Source organism: Mastigoproctus giganteus, chromosome 7, assembly GCF_048544385.1.
Source record: "Mastigoproctus giganteus isolate SK-2022 chromosome 7, ASM4854438v1, whole genome shotgun sequence".
NCBI lineage: Eukaryota > Metazoa > Arthropoda > Arachnida > Uropygi > Thelyphonidae > Mastigoproctus > Mastigoproctus giganteus.
This window is the reverse complement of record NC_143581.1, coordinates 65,946,832-65,964,853: the sequence shown is the minus strand read 5'-3', so window position 1 is coordinate 65,964,853 and position 18,022 is coordinate 65,946,832. Positions and strand designations below refer to the sequence as shown.

General features: G+C 35.5%; 1 protein-coding gene across 3 annotated transcripts in view; it reads right to left on the bottom strand.

The window, feature by feature from the left end:
• The window catches only part of LOC150082968 (putative phosphorylase b kinase regulatory subunit beta), a 735,196-nt gene that overhangs the window by 17,175 nt on the left and 699,999 nt on the right, over window positions 1-18,022 (bottom strand). For 2 of the 3 annotated variants that reach the window (XM_090377699.1, XM_090377700.1), the window contains exon 30: window positions 13,067-13,258. In XM_090377699.1, coding sequence (XP_090233825.1) covers window positions 13,067-13,258 — 192 coding nt within the window. Of the gene's footprint in view, window positions 1-5,883; window positions 5,953-13,066; window positions 13,259-18,022 lie in introns of those variants that run through there. The other variant, XM_090377701.1, reaches the window with a different exon arrangement.

Here is an 18,022-nt window from a genome sequence, read left to right as displayed (position 1 = left end):
GGCAACGTTGGCAATTATTTAATTGTTATTGTTTGTTATTTTGGTTTTTAGGAGCATTAGCAACTAAGGCCATATTGCTCCGGAGTTATGCGGTGGTCATTCCCTGACCTTTCCGCATCCTCCGTATTTGGTGGTCACGGGCTCGAACCCCGGTCTAATCAAGAAGCGTGTGCTACGCACTTCTGCTCCTGCCCACCTGGCTACGAAGGCGCCAATTATTTAATCTTTCTTTTGGCACCCCCCCCCCCCTTTCAGCTTTTAATCTGAGGAAGGAGCCTCGTTCGCCTCACCCTCGGCATGGCTCTGTAAGTTTGGTTACGAAAAAAGGAAAAAGGTTTTCTTATATTTCGTGACCTAACCTTATAGGTTAGGTTAGGAAATAATAGGAAAAAAAAGAAAGATTCTTTATATATATAGAGTAGCTATTGAGGTGTTAATTGGCATTATGATATGTGTGTATCCGCACGAGTGTCTTTTAAAAATAAAAATACAGTAATAAAAAATTAATATTTTGTTAATAAACAATTTGAGCTAGTCCACCCATGAGTCAAAGGAAAAAAGGTCAGGTTACCCCCTCCACTTCAGGAGGGGTTCAAGCTCCCATGGGATTCAAATGGAGGTAACCTGACCTTTTTTCACCATTATGGAAAGCATTCATTAGGGCAAGTGATACAAAACCAATGTTATCATCTATTGTGTTCATGCACCAATCAGCATATCATTTGCTATGCCTGCCTGTCAATCAATATATCATTCTCGACTTCTGCTCCACACCGATAACACCTACCATCTGTTTACCGAGCAAGCAGCGCTAAAATGCAGTAACAGGAACCTAATTTTCTGCATAAGTTGGCCGATGTTTCCCGTGGTTCTCGTGTTGGTTTTCTTTACCTTCGCCGAATACTCATTACAGTAATAAAGAAATTCAGTATAGGCAGCATAACAAACACTTAACTGTGTGTATGTGTGTTCTTTCCTAAGAATTTTATTAAAATTTACAAAGCCAGATTATGGATCTTCAATAAAGAAAAATGTTTGAACTAGCTACACTAAGATACTGTGATACCTATCAATTCTACTGATTTTACAAGTGGGAAAAATGTATCTGTGCAGGTTTGTCTGGAAAAATGAATGCATTTAGTTGAATTTTCCAGTCATTATTGCTGGACGGTGCTTGGTGATTCAATCGTCTGTGTATGCTGTCTTGCCAGTCCAGTCCTAAAAGGAAGCTTTTTGGAGCGGTGGAATTGGCTGCAAGACTATGAGAATCTGAAGGGAGCTGCTGATTGGTTGGGATGGTCACTGACTGCCCACTGTCCTTTTTATGGCAATTTCATGGTTATTGTGTTACATTAAGCTGCTATCATGGTTCACCAGAGAGCATTAATTCTTGCAAAATCTCTCATTATTGTGATTGACACTGCCTCCTGGATACAACCCAGGAAGCCATGTCAATGCTCAAGAAATATCATGATATCCTTGGTGATGTTCTATAGATAGAATTTGCAATGCTTTACCTTGTAGTTCTACAAGATACTATAGAAGGCAATACCTGTAGTTCTACAAGATTATAGAAGGCAACACTGCTTCACCCAGTTTCTCTAATTTTGTATCCTTGGAATATTCTTCAAATCTGGTATGGTTTTCAGTCAGAGTGCCCTGCATAGCACATTTTTTTCCACATTAGCAGTTTATAAATCATGGTATGGATATTGGGGAGTGGAGTATAAATTGCTGCTCGTATCTGCTTTAGTTTCTGGTTGTGCTTATTATAGTTCAACGCAATGTTATTTATGGTTCAATTCTTAAATCAAAAAACACATCAGGCTCTTCACAATAGCAACCTTGATGCTGAAGGAGGGTTGCATTTGAAGCTGAAGTTGGAACTACTGCAATCATAGGCTTCACATGTATTTTCACAGTTATATCACAGAAAAGAAGGGAATAGTTTTCCTTTAGTTCAAGGGTGAAACTGATGTTCTGGGTGAATGTACTTAATGTAGAAGTGGCAATCTCCTAAAGACTCATTGCTATGATATCAGAGGAGAAAAATGTCATCAATGTAGCAGACCCAACCCACATTTTAGGCAGGTTAGGCATTTACAGAACCACAGCACACAATAATTGAATCAAAAACTGAATATTCTAAGTGTACTACCCAACTCAATACTATTAACGGAATCACATTCAGTTCCTCTTCCCTCAATCTAGAAGGGGGAAATTTCTCTGATAGACCAACCTACATTCCAATTCCAGGAATAGGCGATATAATCTTTAGAATAGTTCATAGTGTAAAATATTTTACAAAAGTATAACCAGAAGCTGAAACTGATATTGAGGGCCACCCCATCCCCCAAACTGCCACTGGAATTCAGCTGTACGAGCATGATCTGCACTGCAGGATCATCTAGACAAGACTTCAGTTATAGCTTGGACACAGCATGGTTTTGTTAAGGGAAAGCCTTGCCTGACCAATTTGATTGGATACTATGTTGGAGTCACAAAATAACTGGATGCAGGGAATAACTTTGATATTATATATTTGGATCTTAGAAAGACTTTTGATACTGTTGCACATGGAAGACTGCTGCACAAATTGGAGCAGTGTGGCATTGGAGGCAAATTGCCGCATGGATAAAGGGATGATTGAGGGGGAGAAAGGCACTGAAGAAGCCAGGAGGGAAGGAGCAGCAGTGCATAGCACACGCTTCTTGATTAGACCGGGGTTCGAGCTCGTCACCACCAAATACGGAGGATGTGGAAAGGTCAGGGAATGACCATCGCATATCCCGGAGCAATATAGCCTTAGTTGCTAATGCTCCTAAAAAAAAAAAAAAAAAAACCAAATGAGGGGGAGAAGACAGAGAGTGGTAATCAATGGACACTGCTCATCGTGGACTAATGTTATTAGTGGAGTCCCTCAGGGATCAGTGTTGGGTCCATTATTGTTTTCTGTATTTATATATGATATCGATGATGGTATATCAAGCTTAATGTCCAAGTTTGCAGAAGATACAAAGGTTGGCAGGGTTGTTAAGGGCACTACTGACACTATGCTGCTGCAACAGGATCTGGAAAGGTTGAGCAGATGGGCTGAGAGGTGGCAAATGAAGTTTAACATTGACAAATGTAAAGTACTACATATGGGAAAGAGCAACGTATCAACTCTGTGGTACTACACTGACAGTGGTAGAGAATGAAAAGGACCTGGGGGTAATTGTGCAGGCAGATATGAAGTTCTCTGAGGAGTGCAGACGGGCTGCAAGAGTAGCTCATGGTGTCCTGTCAATGATATACAGAAATTTTTCTAGCAGGGAAAAGGAGGTGATTATTCCTTTGTATAAGGCAATGGTCAGGCCACACCTTGAGTACTGTATACAGGTCTGGAGGCCTCATTTCAAGAAGGATGTAGAGCTGCCGGAACGAGTACAGAGAAGGGCAACAAGATTAGTGAATGGAACAAAGGGTTGTTCTTACGAAGAGAGGCTTAAGTTTTACAAATTACTAGGCACCGGCAAGGTGATCTGATAGAGGTGTATAAAGCCTTCAATGGTTTGAGCATGCTCAATGCCAATGGGATTCTTCCCCCTTGCTCAGAATAATCACCTGAGGGCATAAATTCAGATTGAGGAAAGACAGATGTAGAATAGATGTGCGGAAATTTGCCTTTAGCCAGCGGGTAGTTGGTTGGTGGAACAGACTTCTATCCCTTGTTGTGTAAGTTGATAGCCTAAATAAATTTAAGGCTCAGCTGGACAGGTATTTCGAATGAACGGAGGGGTGAAATGGAAGCGGTTTTTTTTTTTTTTGGCTGATGCTGCATAAGCTTGCTTTCTTGCATCATATGCCTCTACTAATGCTAATGCTAACTTGACAGGAGAATTCTTCCATAGAGGTGGGATCATTATAATAGAGGATGCAAGGACAATGCTAACCTACTGAAGCAGCATTAAGTTTTTTGGGAAAATATTAGCATGAGTAGATACACAGATTAATTTTATAGCAGCTAAATAAACAGGAAAAGCAGATCCATGCAAACCATTTTGTTTGGACATGCATGAACCTGGAATGGCATATGTAACACACAGCCTGTTGGGGGATTTGTATAACACTAATACACTGAGAGATGGAATTGGCTGCAAGACTATGAGAAAAAAAGAAGAGATGTTCAGGAAGTACTAGAACTAAACCAGGGAAAGTACTTCCATGAGAAACTACATGGTTTTTTTTTGTGTGCAAAGGTTTCATCAAAATTGGCAGCTTATTACAATGCAGAAGATTTTTAAATGAGATTTTTGCAAAAAGGCCAGAAGGATCAGCAGTTTTGTGTTTTAAGTTTGAACAGTCTGGTTCTGTGATGGATAATGAGAAGTGCACTGTTGGAAGAAGTGCAGCCTTGCAGAAAGAAGTCTGCATGATTATTTGTATTATTCATGTTAAAAGTCTGTGATTACTCATATCGCAAGGCGGAAATCTGTAAAATGGTTGTTGCACTGGATTTAAAACAAACATCCACTTTTGTTGTTTGACAAGACTTAAAACTGTTTCCATAGAAAATGCAGATATGGCAATCCTGAAAAAGATTAATTTGTTAATATCTGGCTCAGATTATGGATCTGAGCCAGATATTAACAGTAACTGTTGAAAAATAACCAACAGTTATTCAGTACATATGATTTACTGACAAAATGCAAAATTTGACAACAAAGTGCAGGAGTGAACAAGGAAGAAAAATTTTCCCAATATGATGGAGCAAGACCACATGCAGTGAATGTGGTTCTTCATTTCCCGAAGATTCAATTTAATGATAGGGATAGATATGAAATTGATACTGAATAATACAGGACTGGATGTTTTTGGTCACAGTACTGTCTAGATCTGAATTCAAGAAAGACAATGTTTATAGGAAAATTCCACCTACCACAGAAGAACTGAAAAGTGAAATCATATCTGGCGTGGAGAGCATCTTTGAAGAAAGAACTATTATGGTAAACTTCAGTCACAATTTGAAAATAAATATGTTTGCTTGAATAATAAATTCCTGTGTTTTACACATTTAACACCAAGCTCACCAATTTCAGCACAGCATATCAAAAATGTAGACATTCAAAAGTGTTGTGTTTTTTCTTGATAACTTATACGTGAACCGTTTAGTGATGCAAACAACATAAAGAGGCAGACTCTCATATGTGCACATACTGTACCCGATGTCCCTAGTTTCTGGAAAAAGTGTCTAGAACTGAATACTTGTGCAATGAAATCATATCACTATAAAGGTGACTCACAAGAACTGCAAATCATCATAAGCTTGGGACTACTTTTTTACAGGTCAATAGTCTGCACATAACATTACAAGCTTTTTCTCAAAATGATCAGTGGTGACATATTCAGTGTGTGCATATTCAGAGTGCTGACTCATTTTAGGAAGGATGTAGAGCTGATGGAACAGGTACAGTGAGACTGATGGGGCAGAAAAAAGGGATGCTTTTACCAAGAAAGGCTTCAGTTCTGCAAAGTGCAGCATATGGAGACTAGGAACCTGTGAAGTCATCTGACTGAGGAGTTAGTTTAAGGCTTTGAATTGCTTGAGCAAACTCAATGCTGATGGGACTGTGCACATGAGGAGGTCATAAATTCATATTAAGGAATGGTGATTGCAGAATAGATGTGTGGAAGTTTGCCTCCAGCCTATGGGTGGTTGGTTGTTGGAACAAGCTTCCATCCATTGTGGTGGAAGTAGATATCTTGAATAAATTCAAGGAAGAACTAGACAAACTATTGAAGGGAATGGATAAGTAAAATGTTTTTTTTTTTTTTTTTTTGGCAAATGCTGTATAAGTATTTGCTTTCTTGCATTTGCCACTACTAATACTATTCACTTACCATCATGGTGCATTAGTGGGAAGTCAGTGAAATAACTGGGGTATGGCAATTATGGCTCAACCATAGGTGCTAAATAAATTAAAAAAAAGACTCAGAATAATTGAATTTATGACTTATTTTTAAAATTTGACTACGATTTTTATTATCTGAATCAATTATTATCGAAGTCTGTAGCTTTTATATAACAGTTGCAGGCCACTTTGGATACTAATTTAATAAATAATAATAAATAAATAAATATTTAATAAATCTTATAATTTAATTAATTTTTCTTAAAATTATTAATTAAATGAATTCATAATTTCATTTATTTAATTATCACTCTTAAGTTCTGTACTTGAAAATATGGAATGGTATGTCTTTATTTCCAAATTCTTTATGTTAAGCCATTTTGTCCCTGGATTTGAAGGAGAAAAAACAGCAACCTCAGAATATACTAATTCTAGAATCACAGTTAATAAATTTTATGATTTTAAATATTGGTTAGATAGGGTTCAACAAACACAGCTGCCATGGCAACTAGTATTTTAAATGTTAGTGTGTGTGTGTGTGTGTGTTGTTTGGTTTTTAGGAGCATTAGCAACTAAGGCCATATTGCTCCGGGAATATGCTGTAGTCATTCTCTGACCTTTCCGCATCCTCCGTATTTGGTGGTGACAGGCTCGAACCCCGGTCTAATCAAGAAGCGTATGCTACGCACTGCTGCTCCTTCCCACCTGGCTTAAATGTTAGTATAGCTGCTGTGAGGTTGAATTGTCAGTTCTTTGTTTTATGACTTCTTTGGTCTTCTGTATCTTCCAAGAATTGGCACAACTTTCAAAAAACGTACAATACGGTAAACTCCTAGTAAGCACAATAAACTATCAACAGCATTATTTTGCAGAATGGATCTTAATGATTGAAGAAATGTGACAAAGAATAATAGCCCAAACAATCATAACTGGCTTTTGTTAAGATAGTACAAAAATTAAAATTAAGTGGAAAGTATATGGTAATTAGTTTCCTATTCAACATCCACAGAGCACATTTTATCTACTTTATCATTTTAATTGATTTATAATTAATGCACAAATAAAAGTTAATTATATAAAGAAATCTAAAAGCCTTTAAATATTTTTCAGGGCCCATTTTTTAATTATCAAGGGCCATACAATGTCATAATATCAGTACTGGCAGCATGATGCAAGGAAGCAAAGCTTATAAAGCACAAAAAAAGAAAAAACCCAACTCAATAGCACAGAGTCAGTATGATTGACAGATTCACGGCCTGGGTTAAATTAATAAATTTTAATGTAATAGAAATATCAGAAACATGACCAATCTAATATAACAGATGGTAAGTACAACATGTACAGGAAAAGATAGACATGCCAGAAGAGTGTAAGTGGGTTAAGCAAATGATCAAAAAGCATATGGATTAAAGATTATATCTGCTGAATGGGGCATATCAAAATAAAACTGAGTATGCCTGGCATGATATTAGCTGAATAATGTAGGAAGCAATGCTACATAATATCAGAAAAAAACAAAACAAAAAACTCCTTTGGCTGAATGCAAACTTCTGCCACTATGCTTTTTCAATTTAAACGTGTCATGTGTGTTGTCTGAGAAAAAGTAAAGATGTGCCAACAACATTTAGTTTAACCAACTCTTTTAAAGCTTTAAACATATTCAATTAACTCTCCATGCAGTTTACTAATTTCAAGACACTGAAATTTACAGATACAGCTCAAGTCATGTCAAAATTTGCAGACAACGTAAAGATTGGTCGTTAATAATCAGTGCCAAGCAGCACTGCTTGAGGATGACTTGAATAGGCTTCAGGAATGGTCAGAAAAGTGGCAGCTAAGTTTTAATGCAGCAAAAATGCAACATCTTACATTTGGGGAAGAGCAACCCCAAAATAAATTATACACTTGGTGGAGCTTAATTAAAAACAGTACAGGAAGAAAGGGATCTGGGAGTTATGATACAGGCAGATATGAAGTTTTATGAACAGTGTAAACAGGCAGCCAGGAAAGCCCATGGTGTCCTATTGATGATTTTTCAAACGTTATCTTGTAGAGATAGGGAAGTCATAATCACACTGTATAAGGCAATTGTAAGACCACATTTGAAATTCTGTGTTCAAGTATGGAGACCTCATCTGAAAAAAGACATTGAGCTTCTTGAAAGGTTCCGAAGATTAGCAACTCGAATGGTGAGATCATCAAAAAGGACAACCGTATAAGGAAAGACTCCAATTATACGGAATACAGAGCTTGGCAACCAGGCACTTCAGAGGTGACCCGATTGAGGTTTATAAGGCACTGAGAGGGATTAATAAAATGAATGAAGGTGGAACTTTCACTGTTATAAAGAATTCCAGAACCAGGGATCATAAATTCAAATTACAGGGGTTGAGGTTTAGATTAGATTGTAGGAAGTTTTTTTTTAGCCAGAAAGTCATCGACTGCTGGAACAAGTTGCCCTCGCAGGTAGTTGAGGCTGACGGTTTGAATAAATTCAAAGGTCAACTCGTACCTGTAGGAGGATGAAGGAAAGCATATAATTTGTATTTGCTTATTTACTAGGTGTGGTTTTTTTTGCCACTGCAGTAAAAGCCTGTGGCCTCCTTGCACTATATGGGGAATACTATTACTATCACTAAGTCTTCTTGGTAAAAATTTTTATGCTTTTAAGTAATCTTGTTGTTGTTTCTCTGCAATCTTTCCAACTTATCATATCAATTACTGAAAGAATGCAAAGAAGATAAAGGTATCTAACAGCTGCTTTAAGACATGTATTAATCACCTATTTGCTGATGCTGGCAATGTTCCGCTTTCAAATGTTATCTACATCTAATCACTCTTGGACTAAAGAAAATTTTCTGACTATTCTACAATGATTCTCCTCAATTTAAATTTATACCCCTTGTGTATGTCATGTGACTAAGATACCAATACCCCTTGTGTATGTCAAGTGTAGAGATACCAATAATGTTTACTTTACCTTTTAAAGCATTAAACAATTCAATCATGTTATCTTAGAAATACCTGTTTTAAACAATGCAATTTATGGAATTCAAGTTTCTCTTGAAAGAATATTCCTATGAGCCCTTAACTAATTAGATCACTCATCTTTATATCCTTTTCAAATGTTCCACGCTTATCCTAATGTGAGAATTTCAAACCTGCAAGGAATTCAAGGTGTGGCCTTACTACTGCTTTACAGAATAATATAATCACCTCTTTGTCTCTACTGGCAAAGTTCTTATATATCATTGGCAACTCCATGAATTATCCTAGCAGACTGTTCATGAAAGTTCATATCAGAACTTCCAAGTCCTTCCCATTACCAATGATCTTGAGTTTAGTGCTTCCCAAATGGTTTTCACTCTAGGATTACTGCTACCTAGATGCCACACCTTGCATTTTCCAGTATTACACCCTTTGTACGATCAATGAACTTTGATATTATACTTAAAATACATTTATTTTGCAATCATCCTTTTTTTTTCAATTTAAATTTATCATGGCCAATCTGGGAAAGAGTAGAGATTTCAATGGCATTTAGTTTACTCAATTCTTTTAAAGCTTTAAACACTTCAATTACGAAAGCTCCATTATACTGTAACAAAATAATAGTAAAAGAGATAGAGGGGGGCCTCACACTGAACCATGTAGGACCCTACTCATGATATCAGTCCAGGAAAAGCAGTGGCCAGTTATAACTATAGTCTCCTACGACTTAATCATCCCTTATCCACAGTAATAATTTGCTTTCAATGCCACATTGCATCAGTTTATACAACAAACATTAATGTGGGACTGGTAAATGTTTTAATTTCATTCTTGTACAGGTGTCATTTTAATAAGGATGTGGATTCTTGTATATCCTCATAAACTTCCATGGTGCAGAGGCCGCACACACAAGTCTGCAGTTATTCATTTCATTCTTTGATTCACTTTTGTGAAAAAGAGAGATGTTTGGATATCTTCAATCTGGATGAATTACATCTGAATAGCCACCTCTTTTGTTGCTTCCTTTAACATAAATGGATAGATTCAATCAGCTCCTGGTGGTTACCTTTTAAATGTAATAATTTTGTTTATAGTCCCTTTACAGTTATCATAAAATTGTTCAACCTCCAATTGTTATTAGCTAGGTCACTGGAATCCTCAACTTTAAAAATATTCTCACATGAGATTATCGATGCAAAATATATATCAAGATCATTAGTTCAGTACTACTGATACTGCTATTGTAGACATTAAGTTAGCCAATATTGTTTTACTTTCCTTTCGCTGCTGTAAAAACTGAAGCACTAGCATTAAGGGAAAGTTACTGCTATGGAAAATGGATGGTAAAAGATGGTTACTGCTATGGATAAATGGATGGTAAAAGATGGTTACTGCTATGGATAAATGGATGGTAAAAGATGGTTACTGCTATGGAAAAAGGGATGAGTGGGAGAAAACAGAGTGGCTATCAATGGACATTGCTCTTCTTGGACTAATGTTATTAGTGGAATCCCCCAAGATTCAGCACTGGGCCTATTATTCTTATCTGTATTTATTAATGATATTGATGTAAGTTCTTATATTTGTAAGTTTAATTTTTTTAAACTTTGTAAGTTTAATATCTAAGCCTGCAAATGTTACAAAAGTTGGCAGGGTGGCTAATGACAGTAATCAAGGTATGCTACTGTGTACAAGATCTAAGAAATGGTAATTCAGGTTTAACATTGACAAATGTATTATATGGGTAACTGTAATTCCAGATTAACATACCAACTGAATGGCACTACACTCAGAGTAAATGGTAAATGAAAAAGACCTGGGGGTAATTGTGCAGTTAGATATGAAGTTCTCTGAGCACTACAGACAGGCGGCCAAGAGACAGCTCATGGGGTTTAGTCAATGATACACAGGAATTAGTGATAAGAAGTTGATTATCTTCTATAAGGCAATGGTTAGGCCATATTTGAGTACTGTTGTTGTTGTTATTTGGTTTTTAGGAGCATTAGCAACTATGGCCATATTGCTCCGGGGATATGCGGTGGTCATTCCCTGACCTTTCCGCATCCTCCGTATTTGGTGGCTCACGGGCTCGAACCCTATTTGAGTACTGCATGCAGGTCCAGAGGCCTCATTTTAGAAAGAATGTGGATCTGCTGGAATGGGTGCAGAGAAGAGCAATGAGATTGTTGAGGGCTTTTATCAAGAAAGGCTTCAGTTCTGAAAACTACAGCATCTGAAGACTAGGCACTTAAGAGAGATCTGGCGGAGGTGTTTAAGGCTTTGAATTGAACAAGCTTAATGCTGATGGCATTCTTCCTCTTGTTCAGACTAGATACATAGGGGTATAAATTCAAATTGAGGTAGGATAGTTGAAGGAGAGATGTGTGGAAGTTTGCCTTCAGTGGTTTTTGGATATATCAACGGATCAATGAAAAACCAAGAGAACTGCAATCCAAAATAAAATTAAAACTCATACCATAAAAAAGCAATACATAACTTGGGGTTACGATTTTTCTGAACAAAACATAAATAAATAAATAAACATCTGAGTAATGATTATATCCTTTTTTTTTTTTTTTTTTTGCCAAAGATATTTTACTGCCAAAAGAATAATGATGAAAATAAAATTATTTCACAAAAATGATTAAATATACAAAAATTACTTTTTTAAGTAAGAATGAAACACATACACTGAAAGCACGGCTATGCTTCATTCAAATACTATAAACAGTTAACATTTTAAAATATATCTGTTCTTATATTGTACAAATTTATTGAAGAAGAGTTGCAGTGAAGTTATAGTGTTGCTATCATAATTTTTGGGAAACCATATCTGTTGAAAAAGAATATCTATATTTAATAACCATGAATGGAAGAATTTTAATTTTCCCTTAAAATGTCTATGATATTTATGATTTCTGAATATATTTTTCTCTGTGAGCAGTATTTCTGAATACTGCTCACAGCTCTACATAAATAAATAAAAATGATTAATGAAATTTATACATTTCAAACTATATGCAGAACACCTCTTTATCACTGAATAAACTGAAGAGCTGTTGTTAATTTATGCAAAGCTCATGCCTTATTACTTATTTTCTATATTATGTCAATAACAAAACATTTCAGAATTTTTAGAGTATGTATTTTGATTTTTGATTATTATATATGAATATTCCTCCATGATGTGTGTGTGTGTGTGTGTGAGAGAGAGAGAGAGAGAGAGAGAGAGAGAGAGAGAGAGAGAGATCTCCATTTGCATTTCTTAATAAAATTTATTTTTTTTAATGATCTTTAGTGTTTTAATTAATTATGTTACTTTATTTCAGTTAGCATTAGAATTTATGAGTTTCAAATTTTTAATTTATAGAGATGTTTTTATAAAGTAAAATTTATTCTACAGTATGTGTTTTATCCTCAATTACATAAAATTTAAGTTTACTTGGTCTTGGGGTAACATTCGTAGCCACAAGAATGCATGCTGGAAAATCAAACATGTATGCTGCCACAAAAAAATACACAGCACATTGCTAACTTTAGCACTAATATACTGGCTGCCAAAAAACAGCTATAGCATAGCTTAGGTTTAGATATTCCTCTAGCCATCCTGGGGCTGTATTAGAGTATGAGAAGAAATTAACACACACACATACATATATAGATTAATATGCAAGTCAATATTTTGTAATTTTTTTTTTACACAAATAATTATCTGAATGCATATGAGATTCTTCATTTACTGTAATATATATTTTTTTATCGGCCTCACACAAGTCAATCAAGAAAACTCATGTGCAAAGAACTTAAACAGAATTAAAGTTATTTAAAATAGCTTTATACGTAAATAACAAACTATCCACAGAGTTAAACTGTTAATATTTACAATATGGAAAGTTATGAGGAAATGATTCACACAGGAGAGCTTAAAATCTATCAAGAGCAACTAGGAAGGTGTATAAAAGTTTTACTCTATTGAGACAGAAATTTAATTTGTCAGTGATGAAAGTTTTTTAGAAACATATAGGGATCAACCCTAATTTTTCTAAAAGCCATCTCTAAGTACTTTTTTTTTTTTTTTTTTAAAGTCTGTTGACTTCAAGGAGAATAGAAATTTATCATGATGTATTTGCATCTACAAGTATGAATTTTTATTATTATATTATAATGAATTTTTATTTTTGCTATGATATCTGGCATAAATCATGTGTAATAATATTTTGTGGTCCACTTCTTAAAAGATGATTCATAACGGCACGGGCAAGGTAGCTAGCAGTAACAGCAGAATTAGCATCATAGAAAGGTTTCATATCACCTTTGTTTTCCTGACATTCCTTATGATCTTGCTGAAACATTTCAAAGGCTTCATACACTAACTATAAAGAAAAATAAAAAATATCACATTTTAAAATGTGAGGGAAGTATAATGTAGTATTCTTTGGTAAAATTTAATGGCAAATAAAATAGCAGGGAACCTTCCTTGTTGAATGATCATGTTTACACCATTCAGTAAAAGATCTCTCCCCCTCCAGAAATGTGATTTAGTATCTGCTTATAGGAACAATATCATTGTTACAAAATATTTCTGGAATCTGTAAATTTAATGTGTACTTTTTTTTTTTTTTTTAATTTAAACCATTCATGAAACCATTTAACAATTCCCTTATATAAAAAAAAAAAAAAAAAAACTTGAATGCTTATATAGAGTATTGAAGAAGTTTCACACCAGTTGTTTCTTTTGCTAAATACATGGTATCACAAAGGAACTGAAGAAGAATAAGTAAATATTTTTCTTCATCAGTTTCTGTGTAAAATATGTAGTTTACAGTGCTCAGTAAATACCAACTGGAAGTGATGCAGCAGACAACATAACAAACACATAAGGAGTTCACTGAACAATAGTGATAGTAATACTGTCCTTTAGTTTATTAATGGATTGTGGTAATGGCAGGTGATAAATGATGAAAACCATCTCATAAAGAAACTGAGTGCTTTTAGATGTTGTGAGTTATTCCCCTCTTATGGGGAATGGTGAATAATCTAACAACCTAGGAATTGGGGATTTACAAAATCTCACACTTGCATTAGGTAATGGGGAGGGAAGGGCACACCATTTTGTTGAAAAATTATTTTTCTTTCCTGGTCACTATCAATGATGTAAAGCGAGATCTCAAGTATATAAGATACATAACATTAGTAACTATCTTTTCTCTAAAAAAAGAATGGCTCCCAAACTTTTGGTGAACTCAATGCACAGAAGATATTAACTTCTTTGGTATGTTACACACCTGTTGCAGACAGTTAATTAGTCCTCACTGCCCACAATCGATTTATCACTGTGAGTACTTATTTTTCCATTAACTTGGAAGATACAATTATCACCATTTGAGTGTATGTTTATCATTTTAAAACTGTACCAACATGCTAATACAAAATACTTTCCAAATTTTTTTTTTTTTCTTGGCTATTATCTAGAACTACTTACTGCAGTTTGGTTGCAAATGCTAAAGCAGCATTTTCCAAATGATTGGATGTGGAGATGTAGTTCATGGATAGCATACTATGTAGACTTTTTCAGATTTTGTTAATATATTATTATTATTATTAGCCATACGGTGCAAGGAAGCCTGAGGCTTATGCTGCACCAGTCAAAAAAAAATTTCCGAGTTACCGTGAGAGTGAGAGAGAGAGAGTCAAAAGTAAAGGAGTGACTAAGAAAGAGAAGAATGATGATATCCAGCTCAGGACCCTGGGTGTGTGCCAAGCCCATCCTCACCAGATGTGAGCCCCTGGGGTTATTAATCCATTATGGGAAGTGTTTAAAGGACTTATCCTGAAGACCACATAGACATTCATTCCAGATGAGAAGCACTACAAAAGAAAGATTGGCATGACATAAGCACTGGGAAGTGTGATATGATACAATTCATTGTGATAGCCATGTGTTTTCTCACACAGCTCAAATGAATTAATGCTGTATAACTAGGAGGGGTCTCAAGGCCTGACAAATCAAAAAAACTGAGACACAACTATAGTATTTCACAGTTGTTGACATGTTAGGGTGGTGCAACACACTGCAACTTGCTGAAAAGTGGAGAGTATTCCACATTTAATCAATCATTATCTCTTTATCTCACAGAAAATAGTTTATTTGAAGCATGTAATACCAAGGCAAGTCAGTGTGAAAGCAGAGAATGCACCATATGTGATATCTATGTCATTGCAGAGACAAGTAGACTTCTTTTTTCAGAGAAGCTCCATTGAGAAGAGATCATCCCAGGTTATGATCTGAGGTGCTTGGAGGATCACTAACATTGACTCTATATGTAAGGGTTGTTGGTGGGAAAACAATGAAGTGGTTGAGTATGTGGTTGAGACTCTGATATTCTCATAAATGAACAACATCTGTGAGATTATTAGTAATAGTAAAAGCCTCAGCATCTTGACCTGTTGAAATCATATAAGTAGCAAACTGAAGTCAGCTGGAGTTATGAACATTAAAAACATCAAGCAAATATTACGTCACTGTTATGAAAGTTAGACTGGAGAAAGTCAAAGAATTCAGGTGATCAGTGGAGTTGAGAGAATGATGGAGGTAATAGATGAATTTGATTGAATTATTTAGAGAATTTTAATTTTAATTTTCCAAATTAGAAAGTCTCTGACAAGGAATTTCAGAGTGAACTTATGAACAAGTGCCATCTCCAAAGCAAAAGAAATCAGGGTGCAAATAATTTGGGCTACTGAGATGAATAGTTGTTGAGGCACTCAATACTTGGGTTTCTGTCAGAAAAAAATAGTAGTAGTAGTAGTAGTACTTATGCAGCATCAGCCAAAAAAAAAAAAAAAAAAAATCACACCATTCCCTCCAAATGCCTGTCCAGTTCCTCCTTAAATATATTTAACCTATCAACTTCCACGACAGAGGGAAGTTTGTTCCAGTAATTAACCACCCGCTGGCTAAAGGCAAATTTCTGCACATCTATTCTACATCTGTCTTTTCTTAATTTGAATTTATGCCCCCTTAGGTTCATAATCTGAACAAGTGGAAGGATCCCATCAGAATTCAGCATGCTCAACCCATTCAAGGCCTTATACACCTCAATCAGATCACCATGCAGGTGTCTAGTCTCCAGCCACTGCAATTTGCAGAACTTAAGCCTCTCTTGGTAAGAGGATCCCTTCATTCCCCTCACTAATCTTGTTGCCCTTCTCTGTACACACTCAAGCAAATCTACATCCTTCCTAAAATGAGGCCTCCAGACCTGTATGCAGTACTCAAGGCATGGCCTGACCATTGCCTTATACAGAGGGACAATCACCTCCTTTCCCCTGCTAGCAAAATTCCTATATATCACTTACAAAACCCCATGACCTGCCCTGGCAGCCTGTCTGCATTGCTCAGAAAACTTCATATCTGACTGCACAATTACTCTTCTACCACCTTAAGTGTAGTACCACAAAGTTGGTACGTTTCTCTGGGGTTACTTCTATCCATATGCAGTACTTTGCATTTGTCAAGGTTAAACTTCAGTTGCCACTTCTTAGCCCATCTGCCCAAATTATCTAGATCCTGTTGCAGTAGCACACTGCCATTACTGTCATTAACTATCCTGCAAACCTTTGTATTATCTGCAAACTTCGACACTAAGCTTGATATACCTTCATCAATATCATTGATAAATATACAAAACAACAGAGGACTCAACAATGAACCCTGTGGGACTCCACTAATAACATTAGTCCGTGAAGAGCAGCACCCATTAATTACCACCCTCTGTCTTCTCCCACTCAACCATCCTTTTATCCATTGTAGCAACTTACCCTTAATACCATTCTGCTCCAATTTGTACAATAGTCTTCCATGTGCAACAGTGTCAAAAGTAAGTTTGGCTTGGCAGATTGTAGATAATAAGCATCACTGAGACTGGAATTGAGACCATATATATTTGTGAAATGAATGAGGATGTTTCTGGGAAGTTTAAATCTGTTTTCAGATACGTTTGTTCTGATAGTTTGACTATGCATGATGGAGTCAGTAGATAAGCACAGCTGCTTACTTTTGATTTTTAAAATCTGAGATCAGGCATTTATAATTAAGAAGAAAACAGGTTTTTGGGAAAAATAATGAAAAAAAAAAAAAGAAAAAAAAGGGAGGTTTTTCACAAAATAAAGTGCAGGAAAACAGGAGTTTTTCAGTAGAAGCAGGAGGTTTCATTAAAGTCCACAGTGCACTAGAAATTAAATTTCATAGGAATAATACATATTTTTATATTAAAATGCAGCCACTGGACTGTACATATAGTATAGCATTCTTTTAAACATGGGCTTACCTAGTGCTAGCTTTTATTAAGAGAGATAAAACAACTTACCCTAATCTTTGTTGGTTCAGACTACTAGATACATAACTGTGAAGAAACTTTATTATGATTTCAATGGTTAATAATTTTAACAGACTTCAGTCTACTGCCATTTAAAGATTTTACATTTCAAACAAAAATAATACTTGAATCTCAAAAATAATGGCTTCCCCCAGAAAACTTACTATATTTTAAATACTTTATTTAGGGGAAACACAATACTTTCTGACAAAGCTTAGTAAATATTTAAATAATGAAAAAAAAGCCTGTTTTGAATTTCACACAGTAAGGTACTTTGTATTCCCTGTTACTCCCTTCTTGCTTACAGTGCTCACAATAACACAGTGGCAGGGTTTCAAAACAAGCACTCACACATGCATTGGCTTTAGTGAGGTAGAATGTGTGTCATACATTTGAAAGTTTTATTTTAATTAAGAATGGGAGTTTAACAATATATATGTACAAGAAATTTTCGTCACAAACAACCATTCATGGATAAAAAAACATACTCACTAGTTCTTGTATTAAATTTTGTTCAGTTCTTTTCTGAAAATTTTTTTTAATACAAAACTTGACTGTTGATTGTTCAGGTTAGGTACAGTCACAACCCCATCCCCCATTTTTTTTAAAAAATGGTGACCTTAATATGAAAGTTACTAGAATCTATAATACTCTACTAACATGAGTGGATAGAAGAGAGAAAACAGAAGACTTTTTTGACAATGGAGTTAATTTCTACAGAATGTAATTTTAAAGAAATACGTACAATGAGTTTGGAGT